Below are 27,255 nucleotides of genomic sequence, written 5' to 3' on the forward strand. Positions count from 1 at the left end.
ACTACATGCATACGTTAAAGCAGTCAGGTTTTTGTCCTGCATCCAAAGGAGACCTGTCTAATGTTTCTCACACTTTTAGATGGGGAACTTGTTGTACGGAGCATTATGGGAGATACATATGGCTGGCACCACAGGCATGCTGACTGTAGATAGCCCCTTATGAGATTCTTTAACACATGATAACGCTTAGCTCTTGCTGATGAATTTCTGAGGCTCTGGAATATCCCTAAATAATCTAAATTAAAGTTAATAAAAATAGTTGGAGAAGCCAGGCAGTGGTGGCACATGCCTTTAATCCCAGCACTCAGGAGGCAGAGGCAGATGGATCTCTGTGAGTTCAAAGTCCGCCTAGTCTACATAGTGAGTTCTAAGACAGCCAGAGCTATCTAGTGAGACTCTGTCTCAAAAAAATCCAAAAAAAAAAGAAAAATTATTGGAGGATAGGTAATATTTTCCTGAATTTGTGACATAGACAACCACATAAAATTTTGGTAAGAGTAACATTATTTGAGTCTATAATTTTGTGGGGAATATATAATTAGAAAGTGGCTAGTGATATGACTTTTAAACCATTCATCTCATATCTTCACATTAAATTGTGGAGTCCCAAATTGTCTTTTATAGACTGGTATCCTAGTGATCTTTGTAATAAATATTATATATATATATATATAATTTGTATATATTATATGTATGTGCATACATGTTTCCACATGTACATACATACACCCAAAGCCGTGGAAAACATTGCTGGTTTTCTAAACAAAGGTCCTAAACAACAAATAGAGGTTGGTCCACAGAAAGGTTTGGAATTCCATACAGAAGAGATAATTCTGCCCTTTAATTATCTGGTCAATATCAGAAGGAAGATGGGACAGATCAGTATTTCTCTAAGAAATAACCATGTCAAATTAAAAAGCCAACAGGAATTTTATAAATGAATTCTTGGTGTGTATATCAAAATAGGGCAACATTCTAAATTTCACCTAGGAAAGAGAATTTAGACTCAGGTATGGTTAATGCATGTGGTGGTAGCTCAACTTCACCCCTGACAAGGGGCTGCACTTGGCTGCAAATTCCTTTTAATAAGGCCTCCCAGGGTTTTGACTTTCTTAGCAGAGCACAGAAGGACTGCTACATCCTCGGGCCTGAAACCACATGAAGGAGCAGAGACATGATCAAAGCTTCAACAATTACAGCCACCTGGGATTTCCTTTTGTGAATGAAAAGATGAAGAGCAAAATATCAAATAGTGTGACCTTGACTTACAGGCAATATGGACACTTTGGGGAAGTTGTGCAGTGTTTCCCACTCTCGCTTGAGGTACTCGATGGAGCCTACAAACACAATGTGTTTGAGCTCGTGGTAGTGAAAATTGCTAGCACGGAGCGGCATCACCAGGTTCCGGAGGCCAATCAGGGCTGAGCTGACATCCCCAAAGATGCAGACAACAACATGGCCACTCAGGACCGTCATGGCAGCTTCACTTCGTGTCTGTAACAGAGACAAGTGCAAGACTATCAGATAGGAGATCTCACAACATTGATATGAGGAGAGAAAACATATTGGGGGTGTGGGGCAGTTCATGTGCAGTTGCCTGAGAGTTCTCACGTGACTTCTTGAGTCCTCCAGAGATGATCAGTATGAAAAGAGCAAACCTGGACATACCCATCTCATTTCTCTCTGGTCATGTTTGCTTGTACACACTCCTGCTATGATCATCTACCACTCACCAACCTCCCCAGAGACCTGGCAAATGGGGCAGCCCAACATGAGACTTTGAACCTCTTAAAAACTATGAGATACCTTTTCTCTTTATGAGTTCTATGTCTCAGGTATTTTATCATAATACCACAAAGGTATCCAATACAGCTATTATTTGCACTGCAATAAAATAAATGTTTAATTTAGTTCAGAATAATAGAAAAGAAGTGATTCTTCAATATCACATATAAAATTGCACAAGGTGCCCATTCTAACAGATAAAAGTATATTGGGGGAATGGGAGGTGGATAAAAAGGTAAAACTCAGGTTGCCATGTGGGCTGTTTTACAATACCATATTTCAGAAAGTCAAATACTGTTTTAAACCTCCATCTCCAACATGTTAGAGAGCATGTAAGTCTTTCTAATAATTTTAGTGCATACAGTAAGTACACATTCAGAGAAAGCACTATTTTTCCTTCTTGATTCTATGTATTGTTAAAGAATATATAAAATACTGGTAAGGCTTACAAGACAGCTGTTATTTCTACTTTGTCATAACATACATGTTATGTATTTTTCTCTAACTTGAACAAGGGCATATACTGTATTTATCTCATAAATTCTTGTAAACATATACCCACACATTACCACCTTCTTGAACAATAGATATAAGAAGGATGTGCTATGTAGACTTGTGAGCAGGAGACAGTGCATATTAATCTTTAGGAGAACCCAGAGAAGAAAAGGAGGATGTTTATGTATGCGAGAAGAAAGGGAAGCCTTCATGTCTATGATATGGTTGATAAAATTAGAAGCCTTTTCAGGCCCTTTTGTTAAGATGTTCCTACTCATTGGTTGGTCTCAGTGGACATTTGGGGCTCTCTTTTTAGATGTTTCAGTGAGGTGGCATAGCCCATCACTGTATCAGTAGATAGAATATGATATCTGAGGCCACAGGCTGGCTTCTGTGGCCTGTAGCCTCAATCTGATGATACTTCACAATATTGTATACATCCACTGAGCAAAAGCTAGTTTTAAAAATTCATAATGACTAAAAAAAAATCAAAATTAGAAATGTCATTATAAGTGACAATAATATGAAATTCACATTCTAATAAAGTTTTATTGGGACACAGCCAACTCATAACATTTAGGTATTTTCCATGGCTACTTTCATGGAAAGCAGAGTTGACAGTTATGACAGAGATCATATGGCCTGTGAAACTTAAATCACTGAATATGTTCTTCTATAGAAAAAGTACGTTGACCCCATGTTTAAACTTTGGTGTTTCCTGGACCATTCCTGAAAGGGCCTGCCTTATATAGCAACCCACAAGTAATCATTACAAGGGTCTAGAGGCCAATCAGTAAAGATAGAGGACAATGTCTTTCCCCAGCTCCAGCCCTGTATCCACAAGGGTGACAAGTAAAGGAATACTCCCATGTTGGGGAGGATCCCCATTATCCAGGAAATACAAATGGTTATCTGTCCATTGCTAGTCTTTTGTTCATTGTATAGGTAAAAAGAACAACAGGATGAGGTCAGGCTGGAGGTGGTTCTTTGTTTCTCTTTCTAGTCGACACCACCACCCTGCCTGCCATCTTTCCTGTTCCTCACTGCATGCTCATAAGGCCCCATGGGGCTTACAATGCACTGGGGGAGGCATATTAATGTCCACTGCACATATCAACCTCTGCTTGATTTAATCCCTATCATTGACCAGGGCATTGATTGCTTAAACGCCAATATTGCAATTCACGACAATGTCAGGGTTATTACAGTAACCCCTGAGGAGAGGAGGAAGCTAGCTTTCATTCTCTGGTCATTAGAATAAAGCAGGAACTATCATCATTGCTGGTTTCCCAGAGTAGAAGGGAAACCTGAGGCACAAGCTATAAGAAATTTCTCATGAAAGGTGACCGAGGAGGCTCCCCTCAACAAGGAAGTAAAAAATGGGATGAAGAATAGAAGCTGAAAATCAAGAATGCAAAAATGAGCTAGGTACCATTAGCAGCATGGTCTAGGCACAGAAGCTAACCTTGGGAGCTTAGGCTTGTGGCAATTACCAATTCTCCGATATGCCAGAGCTATACCCCTGGAGATGAATGTAAAGCTCCAGTCCTGCTCAGACCTGGAAAGTCTGATTTTTCCATTCTTAAGAGCAACAGAAAAACCAGGAGTTTCTCCATGCACCCTTCTACTCTTCCTGAGCACAACCTACCTATACCTGATGGGACTTCCCTGGCTACTTTTAACCAACCCTGGTGCTTATTCCATGGATCTGAAGAACACTTTGTATCTCATCCCACTTAGCTTCAAAAAGTTTATTTCATGGCTCATCTTACATCTCCTTTCCAATCAGAGGACTGTCTCTTCTATAGCCATATCACCCAAAGCCATCTGATTCCCGCACTCAGTGGATACACGGCTTCCACAAGCATCTTCACACAAGCGCTAAGCCCCCATTCTTTCTCAACTATGCACTGGATGAAAATTCCATCTACACGTTACTGCAGAGAGGGTTTCTGGGAACCCAATGCCTCCGTAGCACCTTTGGACTCTGTCCTTCCCTGGATCCTGCTTTATTTTCTTCACAAAGCCCTCATTCATATCTAAATTCTTCTCATGGTCTCATTCAGTTCCCCACTGGCCTTCCCTTTGCTTCACTAGAATGAAAGTTCTGTACAGCATCACCACAAGAACAGTACCTAACACATGGTGTGTTTGCATCACTGTTTCCTCCAGTGGTGCTGTTTTGTCAGATGAACTCATCCCTCTAAATCCCTTCCTTCTATAAGGGGATACTGATCACATGCCAATTAACCCACTTTCTGCAGATCATTCTGGACCCAGATGTAGCCCACAGCATATAACTAAGCCATAGGTTACCAAGAACAGAAAATCGGAGTGGTCAGAACTGTCTCTCCCCTTCTGGTAAATCAAGCAGTGGCTGTTTGCTGAGCATTTTGACATCATGTACTTTAGTCTGCAGTTTTCACAACTCTGAGATGCCTCCAGCACAATGCTCTATTGGCTCACAATGCTCATGTACAATTAATTTGAACACATACACACTAGCTAAAATACAGTGGGGAAGTCTAGTGGATTAGCACACCAAATAATCCTGAGGACCTGGAATACTCCTTGCTAAGGAAAGGTGGCCCTGAAATTGAAAATGATAGGATTTTCCTAGCTGAAAATGGAGCAGGCCCAAAGCCATCTGAGGGAAGCCAATGTAGACATTAAAACCTAAGGTTGTTAACAGGACAAACAGAGAGAGTAGAATGGATTGCTATCTGTGCTAGTGTTCCTGGGACAGAACAGGAGAAGCCTGCTATCTCCAGAGATATTCACAAGCCATCCCTGAAGTGTGCTCTGAGCTCTAGACAGTGGGCCATGGTCCTGCAACATGTCCTCAGCAAATGCACTTGCCTATCTGTATTACGTGTTAGGAAGGACTGAAAACATGTCAGGCCTGGGGAGATGGCTTAGTGGGTCTGCGTTTGATTCCTGGTACCCACATTCAACAGAAAAGGCTGGGTGTAATGGTGCATGCCCAAAATTCTAGTGTGAGGGAGATAGAGACAGGATCCCCAGAGACTCACTGGCCTGCCAGTCTAGCTGAATCAGTGAGCTCCAGGAGCAGTGAGAGACCCTAACTCAAAAGAGAAAGTAGAGAGTGAGAAATACACCTGATGTTGGCCTCTGGCACATATGCACATGTATGTGTGCACACATACATACACACACACACACACACACACACACACACACACACCAAATACACACATTCAGTATACACAAACAAAACAAAATTTCTTATAATAGAAAACAATGTAGGCAATATTCCTTGTTCTTCACGGTATTTAAGAATCATCATGATAAAATCAACAGGTAAGAAAGATAGTGTCCCTGTGGAGTCATGGGCTAGATTTTCACCACAATCCTATGAAGTTAGAGTAGTTCTCATTCTGTCTCCTTACACATGAGGTAATTAAAATGCATTGTCCAACAACTGGCCTAAGGCCATGCAACTAGCAGATGGCAGGGCCAGGCTCTGGCCCCAGAGCCATACGAGGATCAGGAATGATGTGCATCCCACCTCCCGTGATGCCCTGTGGCAGCACATAATCACCACTATTGTCCTGTTAAAACATAGAGATTGAAAGTTCTGCTCTTGAGAGGAAAAAAAAAAACAAAAAACAAAACAAAACAAAACAAAACAAACAAACAAACAAACAAAACCCCTGCTCTAAGCTCATGTTCTGATCAGAGATCTAGCTACTTCCATCTCTGATCAGAATTTTAGTCATCAAAAATAGCTAGGGCAAGTGACAGTGGCCTCTACTATTCAGTTAGGAAATCTTCACTCTGAGTAAAAGTCATCATGTCAGGCAAAGGGGAAGGACATGGATTCCATGTTCCTCACTCACCAGGATGACTTTCTCAATCTCCTTGGGTGCGCACCAATGAAACATTCCAGTAGAGTCGTACTTTTTCACATTGGAGTCCATGTTGTCAATCTGATCATTGCCAGGAATTAACAAGGGGTCATGCCTGGGGAGAAAAGGCAGGAAAACCTAAGTGGAAAACGTGATAAATTATAAATGCAAAGGGTCCCCCGAGTTACATCTCAGAAGAGATGACAGACGCTGAAAAAGTGGTTGTCACCAATGGCCATCTTCTCTCCTGGCGGAGCACATCCCTTGAAAGGCAGCTGCCCTAACTACACACCCCTCTGGAAGGGCACTTGGCTTTGTCAGGCAGTAATTCGGCCTTTCTCCTGCCCATTTTGTTAATGGGCGTCATGCCATTTTGTGGGTTCAGCTTCCCTTTTTATGACTATCTGGTTCCTTGTTTTCTCATTTTACCAGCTATCCAGTTTCCCCAGCACACACACACACACACACACACACACACACACACACACACACTCACACACCCAAAGGGTTGCTATTAGCATTGGCAATGAAGAGGAAGGAGTAGGAATAGAGCCTCATGCTGGCTGACTGGCATCAGGATGGAAAGCCAATTACTCGCTCTTTCTGACTACAACTTCTGACGCGATGCTCTTCGCAGTAAAAGCTTTAACAGGCTGCACTTTAAATATTTTAGCAATTTGCCCAATCAGATTTTGCTCTCCCCGGCTGAAGCCCTTTAAAGATTCAACAGCGTGTCACTTCAGAGCAGATTGACTACCAAATGCCCACATCTGGAATACATGATTTCAATACTAAACAACACCCTCTCTCCTCGCCTTGACAACTGTATTTGAGCTTAACTGTCCAAAGATGGGGCCCCACACCCCCACCTTCGTTTCCCAACACAGCATTTCTTGGATGAGAGCCTCAAGCTCTGATGCATCTTAATAAACTTGTTTCAAATTCTCAAGACGACATCCACTCCTTCTGGAAGGATAGCTGTATGGAGGCTGCCCCTTGAGTGAGTTGGTGGGGTCTAACTGACAACCTTAGGAATTACGATGAAATCAGACAGATCTACAATGCCCACAGTATAAGAAACAAGCCCTCCAGCTCAGGTTATAGTCATCGTCTGTGGCTTTGTCTCTGATATGGCCAGCATCAGAGTGTGTGGGAAGCCCTTGTTGGCATCTCCAACAACTAACCACATATAATTAAGATATTATCCCAGGCAGACCTATCCTGCAACGAAACTATCTTCCTTAAGCAAGCTGTCAACCAAAGACAGAAACTAGAAATAGATTAAAGTTTCAAAATGGTATAGAGAAGTTATGTTACCTTTTAAAATGATCTACTTCAAACATTAAAGGATAATGTTTATTTACAATTTAATATTTCTCCCTGAGAAATGCCTCATGTTTCTCATCTCTATGCTCTGACTGTAGAGAGTAGGGCAGCAATCTCTCTAATCTGGCCTAATGATGGAATTAAGCTTTTGAGTATCTAGCATGCCCTGTCTATTATGCTTTCCACACACAGAGACGTTAGGAAACTCAGTGCGTGTTTTTATTCTCGGCAAATTGCTTTGAGGCCACAGCAAATGATAAACACCATGTGATGCGATCCTGTGGAGTCATCTTCATGGAGCATGCTAGATTACTGCAGGAACTGTTATATCTGATCTTGGAAGGAAGAGAACAACCCAGTTCCGAGTAGCATCTCTGTGGCCCGGTTGTTGAGAGGTCTTCAGGGGCTATAAACTACCAGGACACCTCTCACACATAAAGCTGTGTCCCAAAGTGCCAAAATAAGGGCACTGGGGAAAGGTGCTGGCTGTGCAAACCTTGACACTTAAATGTGATCCCTGGAAGCCATGTGAGATGTGTAGAGAGAACCAACTCCCTGTGGTTGTCCTCCAACTTTCACACACACTAGCATTTGTGTTCCCACCCCATACACCACGGATAAACCCATGCCCACCTCCACAAGCATACAAAATAAATGAAATAAAAAATTTTAAATGCTAAAAAAATGGGGGCAATTATTGATTTTAAAAAACTGATTTGAACTGGTCACAGAACATGGTGAAAGCATAATTTGATGGCTTGGATTCAAAGAGGTGGTAGTTCGGTGGGTAAAGAGCTTGCTGTATAAGTATAAGGACCTAACTTCAGATTCCTAGCACCTACAAAAATGTGGCATGTGACTATATGCCCAGAAATGACAGGTGGGTTCAGGGAGCTAACTGGCAGCCAGCATAGCCTAGTTGGTGAGGTCCCCGGAGAGACCTGTATCAAAGATTAAAGTGGACACCAATAAAGGAAGTCACATGACTTCAAGCTCTGCCTTCTACATGCATGCACATGGGTGACCACCCCCAACATTTGCATATATATTTATAGAACACACACACACACACACACACACACACACACACACACACACTTTAGTAACTGAGGGGTTTTCTTACTGACTTTGGTGAAATCTTTAATAGTCCTATAGATAGCCATCATCTGTCATAGGTAGGTGGACAAAAGCTCCCATGAAGAAGAGGCTTGAGAATATAAAGTCTATTGCCAGCCCTTGAAGAACATGTTTTGGGTTGCAAGAGAATCTTAAACCTGCCCTAAAGATAGAGTCAAGTTCAAATTCTCTTGCCCTTATTTGTTGGTTGGAAAGAAGGTTCTGTCTTAGCTTCCAAATGCCTAGGACCTATTCCCAGTGCATTCAGGTCTTAAAATATAGGCAGGACTATATTCACATCTTCCCAGCCAAGCTGAAGATATAGCAGGTGGGCAAGAATTCACTTTAAAAAAATACGTCCTGGGAGAGAGGTCGATATGTCTTGGTTTGGAACATTTGGCTCCTCTAGAGAGTATTATGTCTGGGTAAGAGTGGCCAGTAACCATCTTAGAAAAGAAGAAAGATGGATGGTCAACTGCCCATCATCGAGAGGAAAAAGAGTGACAGTGAATGTTAATTATAAACTAACTAAGGTTGGGGTTTAGGGGAAGCAGCTGTAATATGACTCCAGGTTTCAAGCCATGATTTGTGCTCCAACATGCAGAATCATGCAGCAAGAGTCTCCAGGGAGCTTCATGTATACTCTGTCCTCTGCATAGATCTCTGAGTCTGGTCTGGAGGATTTAAATATACATCATCTAGACTTTCCCCCAAAGGGTCTGATCTGAGAAACTTGAAAAAAAAAAACCTCCCTGAATGCAGATATTTACTTTGTAGAGCAGACAGGGCATGTAGAGTTCCAACTTTGGTCTCTTTAATCAGTAGAGTTATCAATAAAAATGAGACCCCTAATCTGAGCCAGGAAAAGAAGATATAATAATGTCAAAGGAAGGTTCACATGTAAGGAAAAAGAAAATATAGGTCAAAGGTCAAGGTTCACTAGGGTGTGTGCTAGAGCAAATTAGCATGCAAGGCAATGTGAAGGCGTGGAGAAAGGACCTGTTTACTCCATATTGGTATCGTGTCAGGGAAGTTTGGAGGGAAAATATTAAAGCAACAGTTGATGCTCTGAGCGAAGGATCATCGGAATACCTGGCAAGCTGTGAACGGTGGGTGTTTTAGTGGTGTCCCACCAGCAGCCACCAGAATCCACTCTAAGTGGATTCTGGTCTAAGTAGCCACAAAATGGTACCCAAAAGTGACGGCTGGAGATGTCTGGTATGCCATTGATTAACCTAAGGCATAGAGGCCTCAGGGCAGGTGTAGGAGAGGGTCTTAGAAGTGCACTGGTCCACCAACAGAGGATGAGCCAACTGACTCGGAGAACGCCATGACTCATGAGATTAGATAGGCCCGGCACTGTGCTTCCCCAAAGGAAAGATGTTATATGAAATAGAATACTGAAAATGCGTTCTTTTGCAAGGTGCAAGAGCAAGGGTTATTAGGGATGACTTAACAAATGTTGGCAAGCCTAGATGACCTTCAGGTTTGAAGCAGTGGGTTCTCCTGGGAGAGAGAAGTAGCTTGAAGGATTTGGAAAGGATTGGACACTGCTGAGCAATGAAAGGCTAGAAGGTAGTGAGCAGGTAAATAATGGATTTTAGAGTGTGGTCAGAAGCATTGGTGACCAATGGATTTACAGTTCCATTAAAGGCACGTTCACTAGATTCTGCTGTGAGGGGGTGGAGGTGCTTGGAGTGTCTCTCATCCCAGTGACAGGAGAATACGTGATAATTCTGGGCCAGACAGGCTGGATTTCTTTACCATGTCAGTTCCTCTAGCAATTTCAAGTGTCTTTCATTGGCTTGTGTCCATGAGATTCCCTGGCACAGGTGGAAAGAGAACAGTGGGCTTCTCCAGGGACTTCTGCCTGTTGAATCAGGGACTCTACAGATTGTTCTTCTGGAAGAGAGCCCATGGATATGCCATTGAGCACACCAACCAACATTGTTGTGGTCCAGGGAGATCAGCAGGAACCAGGCAGGCTGCTATGCATGCAAAGGAGGTACATGGGAAAGCTCTCTGAGCAAGGCATCCCAACATCTTCAGCTGGCAGGGCAGCGATGCTAGATATTGTAAAGGCCTTCAATGAGCTCTTTAAGACCGCATGGAGCTGATGACCAGCACTAAGTACTAGTCCCTTTCATGGAATGAAATTTCTTCAACCTACACAGCAATCTACACCTCTCCTAAGATACTCCATAATTAACACAAGGTCCGTTTGTCACTTAGGATGTGCCAGAGCCTTTGTCTTATTTAAAGGGACAGAAAGTGTATGTGACAGGTTACAGGTATAGCTGCTATTTCATGTTGGGGGCTCAGATGTGCCATCTGCATGTTGAGATCCTCAGTACCCCAGAATATGACCACATTTTGACTTATGCTATTTATAAAAGTAAGGAAGACCACTGGGGTGGGTCCTCCTAATTTGACTTTTTTTCGTATCAAGAGTGGAAATTCGGACTTGGCCATTGACAAGAACAAAAGCCACAGTGAAGTCATTGGAGAAGAAAAGAGATCAACAGGTTGGGAAGAGAGGCTAAAACAGTTCCTTCTCTGGGAACTCAGAAGGAATCAGCCCTTCTGAAGTCTTGACCTTGAACTTTTAGCCTCCAGTACTTTGAGAAAGGAGCCTCCTGCTGCTAATTACATGGCTCTACTTGAGTGGTAATGCTGATTCCTGCACTGGAGTACAATGCAGATGCCAGCCTAACCCAGAGAAAAGAGGAAGTATGCTCACTAGCTAGTCAGTCCGCTCAACTAACTAAAAGAACTGTTTTCCTAATGGTGTTTAGGGATTGATAGTGATATAGTCAGGGAACCCCCTATTTCCTCAGAGGCAATTCACAGAGTGGGTAAGGACCTGAACCACAGAGGCAAAAACGCATGTCTTCAAATCTTGGCTTGCCTCATACTTGCCAAGTTGTACCCTGCCTCAACTTCTCAATCTGTAATATGGGGGAATTTTAGATACAATCATTATGCGACATATTCAATCTAGGGAACATACAAGCAAAGCCATGTCACATACAAGGAACAACAACTCAGCAGACTGTCTTCAGCAAGGTTTTGCTGCTACCATCCCTATTATTCTTTACTGTTGGCTGAAAATCTGGTCCTGCTTTGGAGACTCTGATTACAGCCAAAGGAAGAAGGCAAGGAGGGAAAGGCCAACAATAAAAATATAAGACTACGTCTGTTGGCTCTCCTACTCCATGACAGAGTTCCCATAAATGTTATAATGTTATAAATGTTACCATGCTAAAATTTCCCCCCATTTTGTCATTTGCCCATCATACTAACACTCATAGGCATTTTCTGTTACAAACAACCCACGTGCATGGATGGGAAATAGTGGGGGGCAGGCAGCAGCATGGTGCTCCGTGAGCAAGCAGGAACAAGGCTTTGAAAGACAAGGTCTGACTGACCGGAAGTCAGTCCTGCTGGGCTTCCCCTTCCCCACTGCAGGAGGCAGCTGAGTCTTGTTCCCTCTCCCCTGCATCTTGAGCCACAATGCCCTAAGCTGTAAAGAGAGGGCAAACAACATCAAGGGGATGTATGAAGTGCGCAGCTTGCATGAATACTCAGTAGAAAATTACCCCCGTGAGCCCTTGTCAAGACAATGTGCTAAGGAGTGGCTCAAAAATCAATTAAGGCTTGTGTGAGTCTTTGTCATGTGCCAAAGATCTGAAGGCTGGTTTAGGAATGCCCACTCTTTATAACACAGCAGCCCCAGTGAGATAGGGTTTTTTTTTTCCCTTCTCTTTGCTCCTTGTCTCTCAATTCCTACCTCCGATGTCCACAGCTAGAAATTAAGCATGCCTGACTTCAAGAGAAGAATAAAAGATCTTTGTTTGGAGGGTGTGCAGAGCAAGGAATGCCACTTGCCATCAATTAATCTCAGGAAGTGAACTAAATGCCCTGCCACAGCAGAAACACAAAAAGCTTGCCTTCAAGACAAGAGCCTCAAGCTAAACCGCAAATCCCTTTCCAAGCAAACCTGCTGTGAGGAAGTCGAATTATAGTTTAAAGAGTAGAATTCCCCTTACAGCCAAATACAGCAAATCCCAGTTTACTGTGTGGCTTTCAGTTCAGCACCAGGCTCCAGAAACTTACATTAAAACACAAGGCACCAACGAAGTCCTGAAATAAGGAAGCTGCTAGACGGCTTCAGAATTTCACCCTTCTCCATGCTTAACTTTTAGGACCTAAGGTTTCATCACATGGTAAGGCCTTTTCTATCACCACAAACATCCCCCATAGATAAGAGGCCGACCCTGTCCTGCAGTGGACTCCCAGAAATGGGCAGCTGGGTGAAATGTGAGCACAGTCCCTCCACAAGCAACAGAGCATCCATTGTGGAATTACAGAGTGTGTTTTAGACTTCATCTTTTGGTTCAAATGTTTATCCTCAGCTTCAGCAACTTCTGTGATTCTTTCCCTATAGAAGTATGAGTTGTTCCTTCAGAGAAAATAATTTGTGTGTCTGTCTCATTCATTAAATGATGAATTTTGGGAGGATTTGGATATTGCATTTTCTCCCCCATGTGTTTTCAGCAAACCGTAGAGGACACAGTAGATGTTCAACAACCAACCAGAACTACAATAAGAATCATGCAAAGAGCTCCGGTCTCTGACCATCACTAGACCTATCATGCAGTCTGGAATATATGCCCAGCAAGAACCCATTTCTTTTGTTATCTTATGATGACTTGTTCTGGGCTTTTCACCTATAGACAGTGTATTTGAGTTAAGACAGAATGTATGCCACTAAGAAGGGCATCATGGTGGCAAGGAAGACTATAAAGTATGTCTTCAAGCAGTCAAGGCTGCCTGGAGTTTGCCTGGAGTCAGCTGCCCTAAGTATTCAGCAGGGAGGGATCAGGTGTAATGTCCTTAGTGGTCCAGAGAGATGTTAGTACTTAGGGCTCCAGTGTGAAACATGAATACACCTGAAAGGTGGGGCTCTGGTTCTAGTAAGAAGATGGTTCTGGCCTGATATGTCCCACTCTGGTTGCCTCTTAGCCCTTGGCAAATAATATTTTCCATTTTGTTGTGAGGATCCTGATGTGTATAGTCTGGTACCTGTCAGAATCCTTCTACTGTGCACCCGCTCTCTTCATAGCCATCATTGTCTCTAAGATGTGGCTTTCTAGGACTCAGCCACTGTTCTCCACCAGACAGTCAACCATGGAGCCATCTAAACAAAACTTTCACAGCAGGCTCTAGCCACCACCACCCCCCCAAAAAATGGGACCCTCTTAGCTTCTCTAGTTCTAACTGCATCAGTGTTTCCCATTGTCCCCTAATACAGTTTCACTTATTAGGTGTCGTCCTCAGAGGAAAATGGAGGTTACCGCTGTTATGCCGAGGAAACGGCTCAGGGCACGGACATGGTCCTTGGTTCTACACGATGCTTCTGAAGTGGAAGGACAGAATAATGACCTTCTGCTGAGCACAGACTTGTCCCAATTCCGGTGTCAAGTCCATTCAAACCTTGGAATCATGACACCCATGACGTTTTCCTTCTCTGGTTCCATGGGGGACTGTCACATGCTGTTACTTTGTGCATTAGATGGATTTCCTTAGCTAACCTGCCCCTGCCTTCCTTCTTTTTCTGCCCAGTGGAAACACTGTGAGAGTGGCATTCTGTCTCCAACCCTGAGTGGGCTCCAGGCCGTTTTGCCATTTCTTATTATTAGAATCTGTCACACTGGCAGGGTCTGATGTGAGAAGTCCTAACAATAGGTCTCCATGAAAGGTATGAGTCAAAAGAGAGGAGATGTGCCTTAACAAGCAGACGAGTTCATTCCACCTAATCATCAGCCAGTGCCCAAGAGAATCATCTGTTCCCTTACATCATTCTCCCTTCCCTCTCAGAAAACTGGGGTCTAATGCTTCCTGGATCTCATGACATGAAGCACTCTTCAGTTTTCCATGTCTCTGTTTGGGGCATCACCAATGAACTGTGCTAGCCTGGGTGAGAGCTATCTCTTTGTATAAATTATTTGCCTGACATGTCCCACATGAATTCTCATGTCTGTGCTTCTCTGCCTTGCTCATATCTCAGAAATGATGTCAGAAGTACCATGTGACCATCTTGGAATCACTGTCTAACTCAGGCCTGGTGTACTGTTCAACAGTATACTCGGAGTCCCTTGGCACTCAGAAAACTTTGACAGAGGCTGAGGTTGGGTAGGCTCCTCTGACACATCTCCATGTGTATGGTCACAGAAAGGCCCTGTTGGGGACTCCATGGCTACCCTTATACCATTACCAGTGATCCTCCCACACCCAACTTAGGGTACCACTTCCTCCAAAACCCGCAAGGATTTCCTGATGTCTGCAACAGGCAAGATCCTCCATGATTGGGAGGCTAGAATACACACACATTTTCAACTCGTGTGATGTGACTCCATGGACCCATTACTGTGGCCGGACTACGCTATGCACAGTGGTCTGAGCACAATCACTGTTTCCTCCATCTTTCTGGTGATGTGAGACTTTCATGTGACAGACTTCACCTCTCTGTGCCCAAGCTCCTTCATCTGTCTGATGGGAGAGTTATACTTGCCCAGAAAGCTACAGTTATCAGTGAGTTGACATGCACAGCACTCTGGCAATGATGCCCGGGCAACCACGAACCCGAGGAGGTAGTAACACCTATAGGGAATCTCCTGTAAGTGATGGCAAATGGGACCTTCTTCACAAGTCAGCCTCAGCCATTCAGAGGGTCAGCAGTGTTTCCATGTCCACAGGTGCTATAAACCCTTACTCTGTTGTGTGGCATGGCCTTGCCTGTCTCCTTTTGAAAATGGGATTCCCCTCTACCACACCATACTTTAGATTCCTCAGAGACTTTTCACAACACTTTAAACACAGTAGGCCCTCCCGAAACATTTGTGGGATGAGAATTCATCTGAGAGGTAAACCGGCACCTGAGGCACTCACAGCCTTTCAGGGATCCATTGGAGAACACGGGTGGGAGCCCAGGTACAGATTCTCATCATCTGAGAAAGAAAGCACTTGCGGAAACAACACCTTGAATATGACTATGACAAACCGAAGGTAATTCAGCTGGAGATTCCTGGGCTGGTCAGAGAGAGGAGGCTAGACACACATTAGTCTGCTTTCAACGTTCACCACACAGTGGGCAGCGGACTGTAACTTGCTTTGCTAACTTTCCAGACAGCTTTCATCAAATAGGGTCTGTGAGGACCCAAGTTAAAGATCTGTGACTGAGCTACTCAGAGACAAAATTCTCGCCCCTAGGGATTTACTGCTGAGGAGAGGCATGGTTACCCTCCAAAGCAGCAATCCACTAGGGAGGGAGAATTAGACAACAGGTGTGGTGATCTGGGTCGAAACTAGGAGATGTTCTTTCAATGACTCCAGATTAAGAAACCAGCAAAGAAGGGAAGTGACAGAGAGAGAGAGAGAAAAAGAGAGCAAGGGACTCGGGGATCCCTGTGGCCCACTTCTCAGTGGGTCCAGTGCCCAAGGTTGTCTGCATTGCCCATCCATTCTCACTGCCACGGGCTCTGGCTGGCTATGGGGTTGTTTCTGTCAGGCTGACTAAAATATGTACCACCTCCATATCCAGACACATAAACACAAAAACAAGGCTGTCCTCGTAATGATCATACAGAGAATGGAGTGCCACTAAATCGCCAGAGTGAGCCTGACACCAGAACAAACAAGAGATGGGACCATTAGTGGAGAGTCCCTACACTTCCTGCCGGCACACGATTTGGAAGAAGACCTCACTCCGGGGCCTATTTTATTTGCAGTAAGCCAGGGTGGTAAATTACAGACCGTCTCAGGCCATTCTGGGCTCTCAGTTTCTCTGCAGCTAGTCCTATTACCACCCATAGGCCACTAAAACCTGCCCACACTCAGAATGATTGATTCTGCTCCAAAGTGAGGCAGGGAAGCATGCCGGAAAGCCCACTTCAAACAAGTCATTAGCTTCTTTATGGATTTGGGGGGAGGGGTCAGAAGAAATAGGACCAGGGAGTCCCATCTTCTGAAGAGTAAAAACGGGGTGTTTGAAGAGGCAGGAGGATATAGGAAAGCAGGAAGGATCTGGGTATGAATCAGCAAAAGAGATCTGGAAAGAACAGGATCCAGGAGCCTCATGGCCCGTGCTCTCCATGCAAAGGCCAACCAGGAGGCCCTTCGGTTGGGCCCTTCATTGCTCGACCAGACATGAAGTACAATGGAGGACCCAGCGGAGAGACCCTATCCCTGCTTCTCCAGCATTAGATAGAGAATGTCAGCCACCTGGAAGAAGAAACATCAAAGGCAAAGAGGAGAGCATCTCAGACACCCTGACTTGTGTGGGATCGCATGTCCCATAGAAGCCCTGATGGAGACCACTGTGGACAGGTGAGATAACACATCAGATGACAGTAACTTTGGCGGGATCATCAGCCCATAGGCACCAACATGAGAAGCCCGAGTTCCATAGCTTGGCAAGTTTTGGCTCACCACCTGACCCCCACTTAGCTATTCTGATGTACCACGAAGCAGACAGCTCTGGCCTGGGATGACTGTCTCCCTCAGCCCCTCTCAGGCAGGCAATGAAAGCAAGATCCACTTTGAAAATTCTCCCCCATCATGCAAACTGACATGGGCATGCTTTTCAAAAACCCACAGCCAATCTGTTGATCATTACTTATTTACAAAGGCCTTCAGGCAGAAAGTCCTGTAAAAACCATACTTGATACGGTATACACTAGCTTTTTCTGCTTATGGAAAAAAGTCCCCCCAAGGCTACTTCAAACCATCACTTTCTATTGCACATAAAATGTAGCACGTAACGCTAAAGTATTTAATATATATGCTATAATATATCTACGGGAAAGGCATTTGTGTAGAAGTATGTTACCCTGGATTTGGTAATTTGATGTTTTGCTGAAGGCTACGACTTAAAAAAGCCTCCACCTCTTACAGGAGACCTGTCATCTTGGTACCCAAGAGCCAACAGAATAAAGAAGTACCCTTAAGCAGCAAAACTCTGACACAGCTTTGAAGCATATGAAAACAGTGTAACTCCTCAGAATTATTATTACTCAAGATCAAAGCAACGAGTCATACTTTACATAGCAAACAGGGACAGGGAATTTGGCTCCCAAGGTTTCACATTTTTCAGATTCCTCTTTATTTATTTATTTGCTTCTCTAAATTTAGGCAAAAGAAAGCACTTGGGCTTTTCTCTCCTTTAAATGGAGAAAACTATTAGCATTAGATAAGCCGATTACCTAAAGGTGAGTAAACAGGACTTGAATGCTAGGCTGACAACTGGCATCATAAAACACAGTTGGTGTCTTTTATTCCTTCTCATAAACTGCAAACATGCATGTAAATCAGTAGAGCCCCAGCAAGGCTGCACAGAGAGGACATAGGACACCGAGGAAAGCCTTTCAGGGGAGCAGAGAGGAGCAAGCATGACCATGGAGACAGAAAGAGCCAGGTGGATCTGCTACTGGGAATCCATGTCCCCATCACTGAAAGGTAAGTCCCCACCTGTGTCCTAGAGAGGTGGACACAGGTGAGGCAGGAATGCAGTGGAGAAGTGGTGAGTGGAAATAACCAATATTACATTTCAGTAAATTAAAGGACAGGGGTCCATGTCCATCAAAGAGGAAAGTCATGTCAGGGAGGTAGATATTTCCAGAAGAGGAAACATTTAGGATGAGCAGTACAGTTCTGAAATCTCAGTCTCTTTCCTCCCTCTCTCCCCCTCTTCCTCTCTACACATTGCACACGCACATGCGCGCACCCACATACACACACACACACACACACACACACACACACACACACTCACTCACGGAGAGCAGAGGACAATCTCATTCCTCAGAAGGCACCTTCCAACTTTCCTTTTGAGACAGGGTCTCTCACTGACTCAGAACTATCAAGTAGTCCAGGGTGGCTGGCCAGCAAGCCCCAAGAATCCACCTGTCTCTTTCTCTCCAGTTTTAGGAATACCCATGAGCCTCTGTGCCTGGCTCCTCCTCAGTACCTATGGACTGTGGGTATCAAGCTCAGGTCTTTATGTTTGTACAGCAAACACTGAACCCTTTGAACTACCTGTAGGCCCTGAAATCATTCCTTCTCATTAAAGTGTTGGAGAGTTGAGAGGTCTGAGGAAATAGATGGTGGGATTGGGAGTCAATCAAAGAGACAAAGGTGGTACAAGAAGAATTTACCCAACCAGGAACTTGTGGAGTTGTACTGAGACTGTTTCATTTGCTATTTATTAGATGATGTCAGGGTTTAGAAACGGGGGAAGAGGAAGGGAAGGAGAGACAGACTGAGGAAGAGAGGAAGGAAGGGAGGGAGGGAGGGAAGGAGGGAGGGAGGTAGGGAGGGAGAGAGAGAGGAAGGAAGGGAGGGAGGGAGGGAGGGAAAGAAGGGAGAAAGGGAGGAAGGGAAGGAGGGAGGGAAGGAGAGAGGGAAGAAGGCAGGGAGGGAGGGAGGGAGGGAGGGCAGGAGGATGCAAGCACAACAGTTCCATAATTAATATTGCTTTTAACCTGAGCAGAACTGGATTACTTCTGAACTTTGCTTTGGCAAGCCTGCGGATTATTAAACTTTTTTTTTTTTCTCAGTCAAAATCAATTAACAGAAATTTGATTTCCATCGACAGGATAAAAGGAAGGTAATCTTCAGGTTCATTTTTGATTGTGATGATACATCTCACATATGGCCTTAAGTACAGAAACCAGTCCTCACAGGGACTCCAGCAGAAAGAGTCCTGCCGCAGGCAAACTAACCACAGAGTCCCTCTGATTGGATCCCAGTGTCATTAGTGCCACTGCTGTTTAGTAACTACACACAGACAGGACATGGTGACAGCTACGACTTTAAAGCCTATGTATTTTTCAAACAGCTTTTCAAACTGTTTTTCGTGACAGAATTTTTTTTCAGCTCTATCATTAACTGCTGACGAGCTGTCAGAATAAATACTCCAGCCTCTAAGAAGCCATCTAACGATCGCTCGCCCCTCCCCCGCGGAGGAGCTGAGTGGCGAAGAAGGGTCTGGGCCTGGGCTGGGGCAGGTGGGGAGGCCTGAGATGGAGCTGGGCGGTGGCCATGCTGGGGTGGAGGGGGGGGATCTACTTACCTCATCAGCTTCGGGGAGGAGTTGGGTGAGTTCCTCATACCCCCGTTACGTTGTTTTTTTTTGGGTGACAGTGTTGGCGGCTGCTCATCTTCAACTGCAAATACAGGCAGCTTGTGAGATTATGAACAGTTTGAGGGCAGACGGCGAAACACAGGAAAGGTATCAAAGGACACACATTCAAGGCTCAGTCACTCACTAGAGAGTCAGGGCTGTCTTTGGAGGCCCAGTGACAAAGACAGAATGCGTTAGTCAGAGAGGCCAGCTGAGAGGAGGTTGAAGCAATATTGCTTTATGCACCAACCCTTGAGCATGCACTGTAAACAGACTAGAACCACCTAGAAATGCCCTGGTGTAAGAAAGAATGAGAAATAGTGATTTATCTACATATAAAAAAATACATAGCATTATTCTTAAGAGTTAATTTTGGTTAAGAGTTAATACTTTGCTTGCTCGAAATAATCAAATGAGTTTGCTTGTCACCAAAATCAGAAATGGAGTTGTAGTTGAGGTAGCAGATTAACAGCCAGCCTGCCGGCTGCTTCTCCAAATGAACCAATGTCACTGGTTCCCAATCCTTGCACCCACAGCAAGAGCCTTGAAGAGAGGCAGGGATTCCAGGCCTTAGCTGCCCGTGTTGCACTCACATAGTTCACAGGGCTGGTTAGGCTAGTGCATGTGGGCTCAAGGGGCCCCAGCCCAGCTCAGCTCTCTTCCTTGCAGCTACCACCAGGGAGAGCACTTGGGGCTGGAGAAGAGCATGGGAATGAAGGAGGAGGTTGTCACTGAACAAGACCTCTTAATGATGCGATGGCGATGGGTGGGGGGATGGAGGGCAGCAGAGAGGCCTGGAAACCATAAACTTGCTTTCCAAATGTCTAAACCACACTGATCACTAAGCAATGGGAAGCTTTACTCACAGACAACACAACACACAGCACTCTGCTGCTTCTGCCCAAAGATACCACTAATAAGCGTTGGAGATGGGTTAGCCTGCACCATGCTTGTGTTTTGAGAGCACCACTGGAAAATTAGCAGATACTTTCCCAGCCTGTCACCCAAGGGCATGTGCGACAAAATTCTAGCCCTGCTCTCCCCAACCCTCACACAGTCCCGGCTAAAACTGTAATGTGGAGAAGGTAATATAGGGTCCTCAGATTCTCAGAGTTCATTGCCATACGACTAGGAGGAAGCAGCCCTGAAACTCAGAATGCATGGGCGTTACCTTAAAACTACGAAGAGAAATATTAGTAGGGACAACATCAAAAGAAGCTTGGTGTATGTTAATGTGTATGAGCCTTAGGTGGGGGAGAGGCAGCCAGCTCAGCTGCTTGCTACTGTCCAGAAGACCCATAACAGCATGCGCCCTACAGCACTTCCCTGAAAACTCTAAATAAACATAGGCCGTTAGGACACACCGTACCAAAGGGATTCAAACAATCTAACCGACCTCCAAATTTGCTTCAGAATGTAACACTTCTTCTGAGCCTCTGTGCTACTGTCAAGCTTGGGGTTACCTCACTCTGACTGACCCAAGGCAAGGGAAAGATGGTGTGACAAGGTGAGAGGAACACCAGACGGAGTCAGGGCCAGAAAGGACCTGCAAAGGCTCACAACCCATTCCCTCTCCCACCTGCTCCCTCCTCCACCCCACCCCCACCTCCCACCCTAGGCTCCCTTCAGGCTGAGACCCTATCAGTCACTTATGGCTCCAGGCTGGGGCTACGTGGCTGGGAGGATATCGCATCTTATCAGAAATGAGTATGCACAGCAAATCACACTGAGACTAAACAGCACTTAAAAGATTAAAGGGAATAAACCACATAAATGGTATTGAAAAAAAAAATCACTTAGAGTTGATATGCATCTCTCAGCCAGCAAACAGGCACTCTGAGTTTGACCTGACTTCATCTTCCTTTCAAAGGACAGGGGGCAGGCATCCAAAGCAATCCAAGGCAGGTTAAAGTGTGAGTGTGTGTACGTGCGTGCACACACATGCCTAAGTATAATTTTACAGTTGCCCACCTTCGGCTGGAGAAGGGAGCCCTGCACTGTTTCTTTGCATCATCCAAGGCCACCTTTTAATACAGGCCACTGTCAAACTGCAGCAGGGTGACCTGGATGGTTGCTAGCATACTACTTCCATGAGATTTTATTTTTGAGTGCATGTTTATTGGGGTTACAAATTGTTCTGTTTTCATAAGCTTACAGAGCAACACCCCAAAAGGTCTTTCATCTGGCCTAGTCAACAAGGGCTAGCTTAACTCAAGACCACTACATGTTACCATGGCTATAGCCAATTACGGAAAGAGCCTCTATTAGTCCCTTTCACTGGCTCTTCTGCTGGATTCTTTGCTTAACTTTTCCGTCCCCGTTAGCTCTGGGCCTCCAATAAAGCATCCCCTTCAGTTAAGCATCCATTTTCCTTTTACCTAGTCACTGTTGTCTGCTGCCATGGCTCTTCAGATGGGAGATCTGCAAGTTAATATGCGTGAGCCAGCCCTAGGGAGACACCTCAGTGCGGAAGGAATGGTAGGCCTGCTTCTATGCCAGGCAACTATTTATTTTCATTGCGACTCTGAGAGATCATCCATCATAATCATAGTGCATTTAAACTGGGATTTGTTCACTTCAATGGAACTATGTTCAAAGCTTTATTCGGAGCCTGGAAATCTGCTCCCTGAAGAGCTGGGATGGAAAATGTCCTCAGCTTAAATATATGAATGCTGTGTAATGGAGAACATTACACATGGCTTAGGTCTCACAAGAGGAGCAGGGATAAATTCTCTTTACTAAGTAGGATGTAAAACATATTTAATTATTATCCTTCCTATGGGTTCCACCAATTTCTGTATATTTAAAGAAAGCAGATCTAGAAAAACTTCTAGCTGCGCTCTAAGGCATAATTCTTGTTTCATGGCTTCTATGACTGCATGAGAGAAATAAAAATGGAATTAAAGGAAAGACTTAAATTTACTCACTTTCATGAAAGACAAACATGTTGAAGTAACAAGCCACTACCTCATGGGCACATATACTCGCAGGCTTGTATTTTACCTGCTTTCTGGCTATACCTTCCTAGCATTTTCCCCTCGCTCTGTGTGGAGCGAGCTGCATGAAGACATGTTCCTTTAAAGAAACCTGAGTTACCAGCTTCCTTAAAATACAAAAAAGTTCGGGAATCTAATGTGGAATTTTTATAGGAGGCAAACTCTCTCCAGTCTCCAAGTCCTCATAAAATTCAAGGGCTTGTTTTTGCACATCCCTAAGTATAACACTTAATGTTCTGTTGTAACTTCCCAGCGTTCTCTTGTCTAATAGGCCCTGAATCTAACAGTTTTACAGTTTGGGGAGAAGAGTCAGCGTTAGAAAAATGTCAGGCCGGTCTAATGAGGCTTCAGATCCCCTAGTTTGCACCGGAGTTTAATTTAAACTTACAATGATGTTTTAACATGTTTGCGTTTTCTTGACTAAAGAGGATTCATTATTTCAGTGACATAACCTCCAGACAATGCTCTGGGAATTGATTTAAGATGTGGTGGTAATTCCAACAGCCTTAATGCAGAGCTGAACATCTGTAACAACATTTCATTCCACTTTTCATCAGCATTCTGTTTTTAAGCAAGAGCAAAGCAGCATCTTCCAGAAACACTGGCCAGGGGCCTAGGCTTACTTCAAAATGATCACATATTTTACTAGATTTTTTTTTTTAAAGAAATCCCTGCATTTGTATTACTCTCTAAGCTGCAAATATTATGGTGGGGTCGGTCCACCGATGCCTTTTGTAAGGTCCTTGAAATGGGCAATGGCTACGATTTTCAGGTTGCCCAAGTAGCTGATACTTGGATGGGATGAATCCAGCCTTCCTCTTCAGCCTGGGGCATTTCCCTCTTCCCTGTTTTCCTCCTGAGATTTAGGAGGGTGTTGGGGGGGGGGCGGGGGGGGGATGAAGCTCAGAGATTTAAAGGTGGGTTTGTTGGCTGGGCTTAAAAAATAGCTCAAAGCAAATAAACTGAGAAAAGTAATAAAAGGCAACAACTCATAAACATGAGTCAAACAGCTATCTCCATTACGTTATTAATCACCACATCTGGAGTAACCCACATCTGCACACACTTAGCAGATCATTAGTAATGTCATATTCACACTGGAGTCACTCAGAATAAGTGGCATGCACAGCGGCTTGAACACAAAGACCTCAAGCTGAAGGGGCTTCCTACTAGAGTCTTGGGGCACAAGCTGCTAGTTGGAGAGTGGGGTCGTTTTACTGATTATCCATTGTGTTTTTTATGGCTTTTCTGTTTCAGATTTTGTGGCCCAAACAAGCTAAATGCATGCTGAAAGCCACAGTAGTCCTCTCTCTTCTTCCACTGAGCTTAGCACGTCACCATGAGACTCTTGAGGGTTACCAGGCAACAATTAAACATGGGGACAAAACCCAGCGCTCCTTCACCTGGCTTGGGCACATGTCGAGAATTGGGAGTTGCATTCTTGTGCGCAAATGGGTCTTTGTGATAGCGTGCTCTAGCTTCAACCTTGACTGCCGAACAATGAGGAGAGAAGAAAATTGAAATTAATCCCTAGTGAAACTGTTCATCACAAAAGTTACCAACTGGTTTTTAACACTAAATATAACCATCATTTTGTATTAGAATGGAGGTTTCTCCCTCATGGCTGAAGAGAGGGTCCTTTTTTTTCTCTTTCACTCCACTGACTTCCTGAAATACTTTCTGGAGGGGTAACATCTGAAAATTCGGAAAACAATCTCCTTTGTGTAGAAATCTCCAAACACACATAGAATTCCTCTTCTCTCCTAGGACACACAGACACACACACCGAAACCAGTTTCAGAGCAGGATCAGGGCTATTAGCTCCTGAGAAGTGCTGGAGAGAGTCCTGTTCAATATTCTTTACATTTCAAGTCTTTATCCTTCATTGTTACTCCACTGTTTCTCATCCCAGACTGTCAGCCTGATCGGCCATCTTGGTTTTAACATCGCTGCTTAACTTGATCCAAATCTAAATGCTATGTATCAGACACTCCTCAGAAAAAGTAATATTAGGGGTTCTGGGTATAACTCAAAGGTAGAGGACTGGCTTAGCATGTGCCATGTCCTGGGTTCTATCCCCAGTACCACCCCCTCAACAAAACAACCAATAAAAAGAGACAGAGAGAATATGGTGTGTCATATTTCTCTGTGGCATGGGGAAATATAGGTACTTTGCAGAGGGGTCATGTCTGGCTAATATTGAGGATAAACAGTGGATGCATGATTACTAGGGTAGAGGGTAACAACAGTATGTCTCCTAGCTTCTCCTCCATGACAAACCATGGCATCCCCACAGTAATATCATCATTCTGCAATGAGATTCACCGTGGACAGAAACTCCTTGGCTGACTGAATTCCCTGAAGTATCACTGCCTGCTCTCCAACAAGAAGTCTGGACGAATTAACCCTCAGGGTCTTACAATGTGGACCCAAGAGGAAAATGGACTCTAAATGACAGGAGGATGTTTCACCCTGGAGGCCTGTTGTATACTTAGGCCTGGCAACTGGGTGTGGGAGTCTCCTTATGAAATGAGAGAGAAGCAAAGGTAATAAATCCCAGACAGGTAACCCATAGTGTGGGTTAGGTACCATGACTAGCACTTAACCATTGATACAGGATGAAGCCTGTAGCTTGGAATTGCCATGAGCTCATCAGTGAGACTGAGTAGTAAGCACAGCTAAGATACCCACGCCAAGAAGGGCAGTGGACAGCTTGATACCAGAGCACAGGGGACTCAGAGACATCATCCTTGGAAGGAGAATGTCTGGCCTGACAACCAGAGGCCGTATCTTCAAGAACTCTTCACAGGACCCCTACTAAAATCAATCTAAGAAAGTCGTCGTTGTCGTGAAAGATGGTGCAAAATATTAATAACAAGTAATGAGAAGATGAAGGATGTTACTCCATAACCATCCTGTCTTGAACATACAAAACTCTCTAAAATTGAACAGCCACATCTTCCTGTACATTATCCAGCTGGGCAATCTCACAACCTGTAGCTGAAAAAATAGGAAACAGATTTATTTGGAAAACTTGGAGGGCGTAGGTTATTAGAAGAATCTGTCATTATACAAAATGAAAATAGGACCTGCCCTGCACTAACCGGCACTGGGAACACCCACCCAATGGAGAGCTGGTAGTAGGGCAGAGAAGGGAGGGTTTGTTGGTGCTTTTCCATTTCTGGCTTTTGTGGTGCTCACAGAAGAATGGGAAGGGAGACTTTAAGGAACAATAGGTTACATAGAAGTTAATCACAGGGTATATTTCTGGCTCTATTCAGTGCCTAGAAAACCTGAATTGTGTAAGTTTGAGTCCATCAATATAGAGCAATGAAGGAATTCGGCTCCTACATGAGAGAGAGAAAAAAACACTACATGAATATGTTAACAGAATCCATGTGACCATCACTGTAATCTCCTTATATAAATAGGAATAAAGGCTCCTCTAGAATCAAACTGGATAGACTGTTTATACACGTTTATATGGGTATAAACATGTCCCATCCCAGTCTCTCAAACAACAATCCCCGTGCCCTGTTTGCATCCCAGTAGGAGAGCAGTGTTCCTCCGAGAGCCTTATATCTGGGATCTCAGCTCATATGTCTTCCCTGAACTCTGCCCCCGCTATAATTATTTGCCCATCACTCTGCCCTGTTCAGCATTCAGTAGAATATTCCTTTCAGAGATCTGGTTGCCTTTAGCCCTGTTCTTTCTTTCTTATTTTTCTTGGAACAGACTGTCTCTATTGCCCCAAGTACAAAGAAGCTGAAGATCACCAGGCATTAGCTTCTAAGCAAGACGACCCAGACAGGAACAATGGGGTTGGAGGAGGAAGCACAGGACTGAAATGAGAAACGCAAGACTGTCCCTGAGTGATTCCAGTGGATCCGGAGCCTGGAAAGGCTACAGGAGAAGAGGACCACTTTCAGTTTGCTTGAGTCGAACTGGGGCCAGGCTTGCACAGAGCTCAACAAAAATAGCTCAACCCTAACCCCCTTCCTTCCCCTCTCTGCACCTTGTTCCTCCAGCCAACCAGATGGGGACAATTTCAGGTCAGAGGTAGATTCAGTTCTTGCTCATAGCCCTAGTGTGTGACACTCATGTTTGGTGGATCCTATAGGGTGCAGATGAAGGCTGTTCAGTTCCTGGCACCAACCTGGCCTTCTTCTTGCCTCTCTCATGTTTAGGGTCAACACATGTGGCCTACCATGTGTTTTTGTACAGCTCACAACTGTTAAAAGATTGGGGAAAATTATAAGGATAGTATTTCCTAAAATATTAAAATGATGCTAGCTAGCCATGGGAGGGTATGCAACTTGTAATCTCAGCACCTGAAAGGCTGAGGCAGGAGGCCAGCCTGGATTCTACAGAGAATCTCAAGAACAAAACAAAACAAAATTCCACTTTTAGTATCTATAAGGGAAATTGCATGTGACCAGGGCTACCATCATTTGTTGACCTGTTGTCCATAGCTTCTTTTCTCTCT

The 27,255-nt window shown here is 44.3% G+C and overlaps 1 protein-coding gene across 4 annotated transcripts in view; it reads right to left on the reverse strand.

Annotated features, from left to right (window-relative positions):
- Kcnma1 (potassium calcium-activated channel subfamily M alpha 1) overlaps positions 1 to 27,255 on the reverse strand; it is a 715,240-nt gene that overhangs the window by 73,632 nt on the left and 614,353 nt on the right. For 3 of the 4 annotated variants that reach the window (XM_059273863.1, XM_059273862.1, XM_059273861.1), the window contains exons 19-21: positions 19,723 to 19,816; positions 6,141 to 6,264; positions 1,270 to 1,494 (exon numbers count right to left, since the gene is read on the reverse strand). In XM_059273863.1, the coding sequence (XP_059129846.1) occupies positions 1,270 to 1,494; positions 6,141 to 6,264; positions 19,723 to 19,816 (443 nt within the window). Of the gene's footprint in view, positions 1 to 1,269; positions 1,495 to 6,140; positions 6,265 to 19,722; positions 19,817 to 24,172; positions 24,260 to 27,255 lie in introns of all 4 variants that reach the window. The other variant, XM_059273864.1, reaches the window with a different exon arrangement.

The sequence above is a fragment of the Peromyscus eremicus genome, chromosome 9 (assembly GCF_949786415.1).
Source record: "Peromyscus eremicus chromosome 9, PerEre_H2_v1, whole genome shotgun sequence".
Lineage (NCBI taxonomy): Eukaryota > Metazoa > Chordata > Mammalia > Rodentia > Cricetidae > Peromyscus > Peromyscus eremicus.